The 12,842-nt window shown below is 37.3% G+C and overlaps 1 protein-coding gene across 1 annotated transcript in view; it reads left to right on the plus strand.

The window, feature by feature from the left end:
- Positions 1 to 12,842, plus strand: part of grk6 (G protein-coupled receptor kinase 6) — a 63,812-nt gene that overhangs the window by 35,850 nt on the left and 15,120 nt on the right. The window contains exons 3-4 of the mRNA XM_016246186.1: positions 4,564 to 4,676; positions 9,525 to 9,602. Of these exons, the coding sequence (XP_016101672.1) occupies positions 4,564 to 4,676; positions 9,525 to 9,602 (191 nt within the window). The remainder of the gene's footprint in view (positions 1 to 4,563; positions 4,677 to 9,524; positions 9,603 to 12,842) is intronic.

Below are 12,842 nucleotides of genomic sequence, written 5' to 3' on the forward strand. Positions count from 1 at the left end.
AATTTCGTCGGTCATCCGACGTGACGTCGAGAGTGACCGACTGAAAGGGAACGTCTCGGTTACGTATGGTAACCCTCGTTCCCTGAAGGAGGGAACGGAGACGTCATGTCCCGTCTCCACAGCTCCTGTACCACCGCTGAGCGGCCGGGCACTGGCTCGGCTCCTCAGCGAAAACCTGAATATGCACTGCATCTGCTGCCTACTTATACTCACGCTGTGATCAGCAGCAGTTGGATGCAATAATCGCATGCCAATGTGCATGGGCTCATTTAGTTTACACTCTAAGTATATTGGTCTCTCTAAGCGAGATCCCAATTTCGTCGGTCATCCGACGTGACATCTCCGTTCCCTCCTTCAGGGAACGAGGGTTACCATACGTAACAGAGGCATTCTCCTTTGCATTTTCTTGCGCTTGAATGGTCTAAAATTGCTTTAATATTTAAATTGGTAAGGCTTTTAACACATGCAAATACTAAACTTCTGTGAAGTGAAGTGAAGTGACGTGTGGCTTCGGAATTAGTGCTCTGCATTTACCCATCCAAAGTGCACACACACAGCAGTGAACACACACAAACCGTGAACACACACCCAGAGCAGTGGGCAGCCATTTATGCTGCGGCGCCCGGGGAGCAGTTGGGGGTTCGGTGCCTTGCTCAATTACATTTACATAATAGTTTTTGCCCTCTCTCTGGCCTGTAGAATGAAACAGGCTGTTTTTGTTATAGTACTTTTAAGATTCTGTTTGCAGATGACCTCTGTTTTCATTGGCTAACCTTTTTTAAATGTGAACGGCCCTGTCAAGTTGCATATAGAATAAGTGTGGATGTGGTTATATGTTAATAATCAACAATTCTGGCATGATTTACTCAATCTCTAATCTGTTAGAGATAAACCGTAAAAGCAGTAAAAAGAATAATGTTTACTAAATTCACAAAATTTCTTCAGTTTACATTATTTAGCACAGCAGTATGCAACTGCTGCATATTTGTCACATGACACATTTACATGCATTGAGCAAAAATGTAGAGTTGCACTTGATTTAATCTGCAATTTATTGGATTGGAGAAGTCATTTTAGGCATAGCATTTTGACAAAAGATTACAAAGGCAATTTTCGAATAATATGCAGTGATGAATGTTGTAATAATACATTAAATTAAAATTTCGATTCCATGTTGACTTTAATGAGGAGCTTCTCTCTTAACTCTTAACTCCTATCTCTTAACTCATTTGTCCATTTAATAACAGGTCATTAAACCCCTCTGAGAAGTAATAATGTGAGATGGCGAGACCCTCTACCAAAGGCCAATTTCTCCATCTCTTCCGATGACTTTGTACGCTCAAAGGAGGCCTTGTGACCATATGAATGAAACCATGTTGTTGCTCATTTAATCATTTACATAAAATGTGTGTGGGGGTCAAACCTGATTTGTTTTTAAGGATTTTAAGTGGTGTTATATAGTTAAAGACCAACCCAGGAGGGGGGAAGAGAGGAAGATAAAGCGGCCTCATTTCATGATCAATTATTAATACCATATAATCACTCTGTTTTCTGGCTACAACGGAAGCAGTTTGAAACTCATCAGAAAAGCTTCAATCAGGAAACCGTTGATGTAAACCACTGAACAAAATCATGCACTACATGTTCATTGTGTGACAAAATGCCCTTTATGACCTCAAACTGTATGACACAATCAAATACAGTGGCCCCAAAAAAATATTTGGACACTTAAAAATGAAAAGTCACAATTAAAAATGCCACAGTGTAATGAAATATATTTTTAAAAAATCACATTTATTTTAAAGAAATATAGCCCAAACACACTTTTCAATTTGTAACTTTGTTAGGGTTAAAAAAAAAGATGTATGATGTATATATACACACACAAAAGAGAGAGGGAAAATAATAACATAAAAATAATACAATATTTATTTAAAAAACTGAAAATTGTCATCATTTACTCACCCTGATATCATTTAGAAAATGCAGCCCGTGTTCTATAATACAGTAAACTCTCATGTAGCTCTACAATCACATTTGTATTTGCTTACATTCAAATATGGCAGATAATGCTACAGTGCAATATTTTCAGTGATTAATGTCCAAAATGTAAGTTAAATATGGCCACATAAGCTTTGCAAACAACTTGTTTTGTGGTGCTTTTTGTCATCTGACAGCTCCAGTACACTTGCTTATAGTTTGGAAAAGCGCTGCATAAAGACTGAAGTTTGAGAAGTTGAAAAAAAACGAGTTTGGAACAACATGAAGATTAGTTAATGAGAATCTATTTGCTAAGCTAACGTTAATTAAGATTCTTGGAGACGCCAGCATCTCGTTCTGGGCATCAGTATCAAAAACACAATGTATGATGGTGGCCACCACTCATTTTAAACAGTAATGCTGAGAACAAATATTTCTCTGAAGAGATCTCATCTTCTCTAATTAAAACAAGCATATATCAACAGCATTAAAGCTGATTGTTATCTGCAGTGCAGCTTTGCGCTTTTTGCCAGCAGCATTATGAAGTAGCTGTAAGCTCTCCATGTATTTATGCGGCATTGCTATCAATACCAGCCTCCTACACACTGCCTCTATATCGCTGCAGGTCCACACACTCCCAATTGCCTCTGTGTAAATCCTACTGTCTCTTTGCATATACCTGAGCAGCAAATGCAGATCTCAGCCACTGGCCACTGCCTTCCCACTCTGTTCACTTCAATGCATTCTCTCTTCATAATCACAATCATTTCAACCAGTCTATCAGGTGTGTGGCTCACCGGCAGCGTTACTGCAAGGCTGAATTAATTGCACGTTAGGCTATACTTGCTCAAATTTACAGAGCTCTATATCAATCAGGACAATTATTCTGCCAACATTTGGCCATTTTGAGTTTATTCACTGGTCTTATTCAATCGTGTCTGTTTGGCTGAATTTCTGTATTATTTAGTTTTTTTATTGAGTACTTTGGATTTTACGAAATTTGAAAAAAGTTCAACTGATCCTGTAAAATATGAATATTTTATTTCAGCAATTTCTTTTAATCTCAGTCACTCTGAACTTACATTACTAGAGCAGTGGTTCTTAAAGGTGCAATAGGTGATTGTCTTCAGAAACATTTTTTGTTATGCTGGTTGAAAGTCTCTTCACATCCCGATAGCAATCATTAACTTAAGTGGTCTAAATTTATTTATCTGTATTTATATATTCTGTGGAAGGCATAGGACCAAAAAATGTCCAATCAAAACGCTCGGTCCGAGCGTTTTAAATGGCTTTCCTACCTGCCTGTCAACGTATGTATTAGCATACCTCTGCGCACCCGGTTCGCGCAGACATGATACATCATCAGCGCGTTCACGCACGCTGTGCACACAGAGCTAGAATGGCAGACAAACGTCAACAACCTGATCTTCCTTCCTGGTATTGTAGTACTTTTAAAGTTTTCTCACCGGTGAATGACACATGATGTAGCCCAGCAGTTCCCAATTCCAGTCCTCGCTTATTTAACACACCCGATTCAGATAACCAGCTCGTTAGAAGTGAGCTGCGTGCATGAACTGTATTCCGATCGATATGATCCCTACACAGTGTTCATTGCTCCCTACTCCCTGAGCAGGGGAAATCCGTTGAAGTTTACTTCACTTCGGAACATGGGCTGGAATTGAGAACGGCTGATGTAGCCTATTGTAGTAATGTTGCCTCTGTTATTCTGGTCTGTGAGCGTATATACGTTCAGGGGGCGTGGCTTTGGACGGCAATTGCAGAGAGGGTGGGACGTTCGCTTTCAGTGCTATCAGGCTAAAGTTAGCATTTTCCAAGATCTCCTACTGCACCTTTAAGTGGTGGTCAATTTAAATGTTATATATTTATTATTATTGCTATTTAATTGTATTTAATTTTGTAAATTAAATGACATTTTCTATTAAATTTCTAATTAAAGGAAAGTAAAATGATTATTTATTTAAATTAAAATTAAATAAATATTTATGCAAATAATAAAAATTTGGCACACTGAGCATATTCTCAATGCTTACTGCTCAATTGTTTCTCAGTTCTCAATCATTTCTGCATATTGCTGAGCCTGTGTACTTTATGAATACATTTCAGTGTTTAATATTTATGGACATTTTTGTTTACTTTATGCTTAACAGTTTTGGTTGGGTCACGACGTCATGTTCAGTGAATCTCAAGCAAATCTGCTGTTCTAGATATCAGTATCTGCCATTGCAAAACTCGGGTTGCCCACTAATCTGTACGCAATTACTGTGCATTTTCTTTGAATTTGACTTAAAAGGAAAAGCTTTACCAATCCTGGGGTGTGCCTTTAATATTTTTTGGATGTTGTCGATGGTATTGTCCATTTCGTTGTGGTCAACTAATGGTTGTCTCTTCAGTTTCCTTTCCAAAGCGAGAAGAAGAAAGGAAAGTGCTATTGATTTTTATTGTATTCATCGAATGTCTCAAATGATATTTACTCATTTGTGTGTGTGTGTGTGTGTGTGTGTGCTTAACTCCAACTTTCCAAAGCCCTTAGTCACTCTGTTTCATGTTGCTGTATTTCCACAGAGAAAGACTACAACAGCCTTTGTGAGAGGCAGCCAATTGGATGCTTGCTATTCCGGCAGTTCTGCGACACCAGGCCGGAGTTGAGGCGCTGTGTCAAATTTTTGGATGCTGTGGTGAGAAGCAGACCACTAATTGTTCTTCACTTTAAAGGCAAAACATGTTTGTTTCTTCTCTTTACGAACAACCCGCCTTGGATACAGGGAAACTAGCAAGTTGAGGGTAGTTCTAGAGCAAATATTTCTATAGGAATTACCTTAACACTTTGCTACCCATAACATACTGTGAGGCCATTGTGGTGTTTAGGTAGGCTTATTTAGACTTATGAAGGATTTTAAAACTTGGATTTAAAAAGTTATTAATTGAATGGAACAGCTCTGGCTTTGGAAGCCTTTAAATGCTGTTCACACCAAGGGCGATAACTACAACTTTAATAATAATTTTTATTCTATGAGAATAGGGAAGTCCACCACACTACAGATATAATGATAAAGACACGAGAGGAACAACATTGTTGGAATCACTTTTAGAACATTTATTTTTTCCAGCTGATGAATGATAAAAACATTAACTGTCACTCAGAATCCACCTGACATGAAATAACTTGTTCATTTTAAGCAACAGATGCCATAACTGAAGCAAGCTTTTTGTAATAAACAGAACGTTATCGTCTGTAAGTGTGGATGCTAACAAAGATATTGTTACAAATATTTATATGCTTATTAGGGGTGTAACGGTTAACAAAATTCACGGTTTAGTTCGATACGACACTGGTGTCACGGTTCGGTACGTTTTTTCGATGGGGGGGTAATTGCTTACTTCACAATGTTGGAAATATTTCTGTTTTAAACCATGAAGGTGAGCCAATGGACATCACATAAGCAACGTGCAAACTTTGCGCAAGAGTTATGCCGGTGAACGTCTTAATCTCAGTCAATTCACTATGCAGAAAGTGAAAGTAAAAACGAAATGACGTAGTACGAGTAACGAGTAAGGCTATGTTCACACTTGGCGTTGCTTTTTTGATTATAATCCTATGGAGTAAACCGGGTTTTCAAAAATGTCCTGAGCGCTTTTTTAAACGCCACCGCCGGCGTCTTTTTCTGCAGCTCAGAACATCTTTTCAAGTTGAAAAAAGTTTAACTTTTCTGAAAAAAACGCCCTACGTCAAGCGCCTTTTTGACAGCTGACCAATGACAAGCGAGTCGCGAGACCTGTCCTTTCCATAACAACAAGAACAAGAAAAAATGGAGAAGGTGCCGGTAGATAAACTGATCGTACTAGTTTCGGAGCACAAGGAGTTATATGATATGAGCACAAAATATTTAGTATAATAAATGTTTTAATGTTTAGTCTAAAATATGCCGCAAACCGTGCATCATGACAAGCGAGTCGCGAGACCTGTCCTTTCCATAACAACAAGAACAAGAAAAAATGGAGAAGGTGCCGGTAGATAAACCGATCGTACTAATTTTGGAGCACAAGGAGTTACATGATAGGAGCACAAAATATTTAGTATAACAATAATGTTTAGTCTAAAATATGCCGCATACCGTGCATCATCCAACCGGAGCTCCTGGACTAAATTGTTGTAAGCACTATACTGGTTCCTTCCCCGTATAATGTCGTGCATCCACAAACGTCATTGTAAACCGACATTCTCTTCCCCATTAACTTCAAAAGCCAACGCAAGAGCCAATTTCTTCTTTCTCTACATTTTTGCACCACACAGCGCTAGGCTACTGTTGCAGCTGTTGCTATAGCAACAAAAGACGCCCTCGGCTGCTATTTGTAACAGAATAGAATGCCTGCTTTTTGTTTTCACTAAAAAACACCCTTGTCAACTTTTTCTTGTCAAAAAAGACGCCAAGTGTGAACGTAGCCTAATGATGGAGCTTTCGGCATCTGACGCCGCATGTTCTCTAAGAGACGACGAGAGACTAATCTACCGTATTGTCCCGAATATAAGACGATATTTTTTTCTTGGAAATACATCTGAAAAAACGCGGTCGTCTTATATTCAGAGTCTAGACTGTGACATGTCAATAATACACCCACAACAATAAGTGGCGCCAAATACGCATAAAACGAGTGTGCCATGAAATACGTAATTGTAATGCGTGTTGTAAAGATCGCGAGTAAAAACAAAAGAAGCAGAAAACCTTACAGCTGCATGAGTCGTGACTGTCACATTAGCCTGATGGGACCAAACTCCCTTTGTGATTTTAAAACGTAAGACAGTACCCAGATTTGAAGACTACAGTAAGATTTAACTTCTACTGTTAATAAGATTTTGGTAGGCTACTATTAGATGGATAGCCTAAATGTCCTAATTCAGATGGGCTACCTGTTTACTTTTTTTAATGGTATATCAAAAAGTGTATATTTTTTTAAATGTGATTGTTGGTACATTTTACCAGTTTTTACCATACTTTCAAAACAAAAATTAAAATAGGAAAAATATGCAATATGAATATATTTGAAGACAAAATGTGTTTTACTGAGAAAAAACAAGATTTGTTTTTTAAAAAGCCTTTTTCCAAAAGGTACATCTAGAAAAAGGGGGGATCGTCTTATAATCAGGGTCGTCTTACATTCGGGCCAATACGGTACTTCAACATATGCTTATAACGGTATATAGCTAACTGTTTTCATTTAGTCCCTTAATATTTCTCTTGTACATGGTGAAAAAAAAATTTGAAGAAACATATTTCGTGTTAAACAGGTTGTTTTTGAAAGTCAGTACTTGAAATAGGCTAAAGCTTTTTATTTCATAGATTTTTATTAATGACTGCAGTGTTAATATTTTGATTATAGGCCTATTCATTGTTTAATATACCGGTTTTAAATTACCTTTTTTTACAACATGGTAATTGAGGAGTAAATAGCCTTCTTTCAAAAATCTTTTGTTATCCTGTAGTTATGCGGTAATATTGCCGGGCAAATTAATTGTAATTTTACAATTAATGTAAAAGGATTAGTACAACGAATCATTCGGTTTGTAATGCGTACCGAACCGAAAGCCTCGTACCGAACGGTTCAATACGAATACGTGTATCGTTACACCCCTAATACTTATCATTCTTGGTGTGAATAGGTGAAGCTAGTAAAATTTAAAAGTTGACCAGCAGAATTCATAACCAAATATCACAGAAAACCAAATGTTTCAGTTTGTAAGGCACAAAAAATGCACACATAGTCAAAATTATAAGGTATAGTGCTGACCCAATGAAGAAAGTGAAAATGTAATAATGTGTAAAATAAGCTATTTCATTTCAGCAATTTTGTTTAAATCTCAGTCGCTGCAAATTACCTAAATTGTCTTACATGTATATCGGCATTATGTCACTCTAAATCAGTGGTTCTTAAAATGGTAGTCCATTAAATTAAATTAAATATCACAGAAAACTCAATGTTAAAGCTTTCAAGGCATAAAATGCATGTACATAGTCAACAAGCTGTAAAATGCAGGATGTAAGCAATAGCACTGACCTAATAAAAAAAAGTGAACTTTCGGTTAAGTGGACTCTCAAACTGGCCTTTATTATTATTGAGCCCTGTAACAGAGTTCAGTTCCAACAATCATGAGCTTCCTTTTCTGTTAGTCTGCTGCCTTAGAAGGCTGCTGCCTATGTAGACAGTAGTCACTCATAAAGATTTTTAACAGAGCAAATGTCTTTTGAATCAAAGCAATCATAGATTTCTTCTGACATTCATTTGGCCTCTAATACAGTTTATAAAAGTATTGCCTGCTTCTATTTTTTTCTCTGCCTTCACCCTTTTCAGAAGTTGTGTAACCCAGCACCTCAAGTGAATGCCCACTAGCAAGTCCAACTTATAAGAAATGTCTGAATTTCTTGTCCACACCCATAACTTAAAAGCTTGACACGGTGGCCTTGGTGATAAAATCACATTCAAACAAAAAATAATCTCGAACTAATTTGAGGTCAGTTCTGTCGTTCAAAATCCTGCATTTTAAGGCAAATCTTCTATTTGTAAATATTTTGACGTGACATGCCATTTCAGATATGGAATGCAGACTACCGCTTACTCTGTTCCTGCAAGCTAGAACATAAACATCACAATGTGCATATCGTCTTACACGTACATGCGCACGCCCACGTGAAAAAACTTGCTGGTGTTTGCTCCACCTTTAAAGACCTTGATGTTGCATGTTCAATGGAGAAGCCATTGAACCACTACTTTTTGAAGTTTTATAAATAATGTGAATGTAAAACCAGATTGTACACACATTCTGAAGCAAATATGACTGGTGCATGCCTCTGCCACAGTTCTAGGGTGTTGTGGGTGGTTGCCAGCACATTGATATGTGATTGCTACAGTGGTTGCTTGCTGGCCCAAGTCAAAATGCAAGTCAAGTCTGGTCCCTCCTTCAATATTTGTATGTTTTTCAAATAACTGAGACCACAGTCAGTTGCATGTTTGAAAATGATCAAGACAAGTAATTGATTGGTATGCATTTTAGTCAGGTGGTAAAGCCTTCAGTGTTGCAGATCAGAAAATAAGGCTTTGTAGAAATGTCCCCTCATATAGGTTATGTAACATAATGTTTGTGATGCAGTGAAAATTTCAGTTTTGTTGTGTAGTTTTGCTAGTGATTTCATTTGTTTTTGTTGCTTTTGATTGATCATTGTATTTTTCAGAACATTAAGAAGTTATAAAATTGTTGAAATCAACTAAATGGTTTGAAACCCAGTCATCCATACAGCTTTGTCATGATTTTGGATTGACTGTTAAATGTGCAATATGGCTGTTTTTTTTTAGGTTTTTTTCAATGCCTGCAGTTACAGATAGGACATAGAGCACTCTGTAAACTAAAAACAAAGCTGAACTGAAATTGAACCTTTACTGAATGATAATAATGTAAAGTCATCATAAGTTTATAAATAATGAAGAATGTAGAAATCACAAATATTACAGCTAATTGTTCTCCATCATTTCAGGCGGAGTATGAAGTAACGCCAGATGAGAAGAGGAAGGAGTGTGGACAGGAGCTCTTAGACAAGTACCTCAATCAGAAGGTACTGAGATAAGAAGCATATGAAAGACCTAAATCAGCTGGTCATTTTAGAGTTTGTTGTAAAGATAATAGGGATGCTCATTTCAGTAAATTTTCCTGACCGACAACCGCTGCTCGTTAACCGAACATTAACCGTTAACTTATCAAATTAGAACTAGATAAAAAGGTTTGTCAAGGCAAACTTTTAAATTGGCTTGAGAAAGCCGGACCAGAAAGTTTGAAAAAGTTTAAAAGGATTAAAAAGTTTTAAATTTGATGGTTTTCAGTCTGAAATAGTTTGAAGTTTAAAGTAGTTTTAAAAGCTTAAAGTTTGAATGTTTTGAAGGCAATACAGGCTGTCAGAGATAGATAGATAGATAGATAGATAGATAGATAGATAGATGCTAAGGACCTCAGAGTGGATGCTAGGGTATTCTAGGTGGTTGCTTTGACGGTTGCTAGGCTAACTGGGGTGGTTGCTAGGGTGTTGCTTTGTGGTTGCTAGGGTAAATGGGGTGGTTGCTAAGGCGGTTGCTAGGGTACCAGGGGTGGTTGCTAGGGTGTAGTTATGTGGTTGATAAGGTACACGGGTGGGTTGCTAGGGTACCTGGGGTGGTTGCTAAGGTGTTGCTATGTGGTTGCTAGGGTACTTGGGTTGGGTGCCAGGCTGTTGCTCTGCAGGTGCTTAGGATTAGCAAGTAAATAGCATTTTGTTAGCATGATTAGCAGGTTAATAGCATTTTGCAAGCATGATTAGCATGTTTCTAGCATGATTAGCATGCTACTAGCATGTTGTTAGCATGATTAACAAGTGACTAACATGCCTAGCAAGTGAATAGCATGTTTCTAGCCTGATTAGCATGTTACTAGCATGTTGCTAGCATGATTAGCATTCTACTAGTATGTTTGCTAGCATTATTAACAAGTGACTAGCATGTTTATAGCATGATTAGCATGTGCTAGGGTACCTGGGGTGGTTGCTAAGGTGTTGCTATGTGGTTGCTAGGGTACTTGGGTTGGGTGCCAGGCTGTTGCTCTGCAGGTGCTTAGGATTAGCAAGTAAATAGCATTTTGCTAGCATGATTAGCAGGTTAATAGCATTTTGCAAGCATGATTAGCATGTTGTTAGCATGATTAACAAGTGACTAACATGCCTAGCAAGTGAATAGCATGTTTCTAGCCTGATTAGCATGTTACTAGCATGTTGCTAGCATGATTAGCATTCTACTAGTATGTTTGCTAGCATGATTAACAAGTGACTAACATGCCTAGCAAGTGAATAGCATGTTTCTAGCCTGATTAGCATGTTACTAGCATGTTGCTAGCATGATTAGCATTCTACTAGTATGTTTGCTAGCATTATTAACAAGTGACTAGCATGTTTATAGCATGATTAGCATGTTACTAGCATGGTGTTAACATTTTGTTAGCATTATTAACAAGTTAATAGCATGGTGTTAGCATTTTGTAAACATGATTTGCAAGTTACTAGCATGTTTCTAACATGATTAGCATTTTACAATCATTTTGTTAGCATGATTAGCATGTTATTAGCATGGTGTTAGCATTTTGTAAACATGATTAGCAAGTTACTAGCATGATTGTAGCATGATTAGCAAGTTACTACCATGTTGCTATCATGATTCACATGTTTCTAGCATGTTTATCAAGTTTGCTAGCATGTTTCTAGAATGATTTGCAAGTTACTAGCATGTTGTTAACATGATTAACAAGTCAATAGCATGTTGCTAGTATGATTCTAGCATGTTACTAGCATGTTTCTAGCTTATTAGCATGTTACTAGCATGTTATTAACATTTGCAAGTTACTAGCATTTTGTTAGCATGATTCTAGCATGATTAGCAAATTAATAGCATGTTGTTAACATGATTAACAAGTTACTAGCATGTTGTTATCATGATTAGCAAGTTATTAGCATGTTGTTAACATGATTAGCAGGTTAATATCATGTTGCTAGCATGATTCCAGCATGATTAGCATGTTACTAGCATGATTCTAGCATGGTTAACATGTTACTAGCATGATGCTAGCATGCTTCTAACATGTTTAACAAGTTGCTAGCATTTTGTTAACAGTATTAGCATGTTACTAGCATTATGTTAGCATTATTGGCAAGTTACTAGCATTTTGTTAGCATGTTTCTAGCATGATTAGCAAGTTACTAGCATGTTGGTAGCATGTTTCTATGCTAATCCAGCTAAAACTAGTTGATTCAGTAAAAAAAACAGCTAAAAACCAGCTCAGACCAGCCTGGCCTGCTAAAAAAAAGTGGCCAAAACCACTTTAAAACTAGCTTGGGAGACCAGCCAAAGCAGTCAATCAGCTTAGGCTGGTTTTAGCTGTTTTTTTTTCACTAGGGAGTTGTTAAGCTTTGCTATAGCAATAGACAGGTTTAAAAGCAATAGGCTTTTTCAAGCCAACTTAACTAGATAAAAACGTTCGTCAAGACAAACTTTTAAGTTAGCTTGAGAAAGCCAGACCAGAAAGTTTGAAAAAGTTTGAAAAGTTTAAGAAGTTTAAAAAGTTTAAGTTTAAAAAGTTGGAAAAGTTTTAAAGGGGTCATATGATGCTGCTAAAAAGAACAGTATTCGGTGTATTTGGTGTAATGAAATGTGTTTATGTGGTTTAAGGTTAAAAAAACACATTATTTTCCACATACTGTACATTGTTTCTCCTCTATGCCCTGCCTTTCTGAAACGCGTCGATTTTTACAAAGCTCATCGGTCTGAAAAAGCGAGGTGTGCTATGATTGGCCAGCTATCCAGTGCGTTGTGATTGGCCGAATACCTCAAGCATGAGATGGAAATGTTACGCCCCTTGCCATATTGTGATGATGCCCTGTCCGGCCGGAGCGATGATTCAAAAACATGAAAACCCATTATAAACGAGGCATTCGTTGCGTCCAGTGGGGACATAATTATGGATTATAATGACTTGTACTGTCTTTTTACACGTTGCATTGCATCGCGCCGCGTAAACATAAAACCATGTCTGCATTTGTGATTGGAGAAATTACAAACAACAAGCCCTACTCTACACTTCCCAAAAAACTCGCTTTAAATATATAAAATATAAAAACTCTTTAAATATAAAAGACGTACTTACAGTCTTTGAGTCAGAACAGCCGGCATTGTAGTCTACTCTTCCAGGATCAGGAAACAGTCCTCCATAAAATGTGCTGCACACATCCAAATATTTGGGTTGAAGTGTTCTGGAACAGTGTTGTAAATACAACTTAACC

This window comes from Sinocyclocheilus grahami, unplaced genomic scaffold, assembly GCF_001515645.1.
Source record: "Sinocyclocheilus grahami isolate Dianchi unplaced genomic scaffold, SAMN03320097.WGS_v1.1 scaffold788.1, whole genome shotgun sequence".
Lineage (NCBI taxonomy): Eukaryota > Metazoa > Chordata > Actinopteri > Cypriniformes > Cyprinidae > Sinocyclocheilus > Sinocyclocheilus grahami.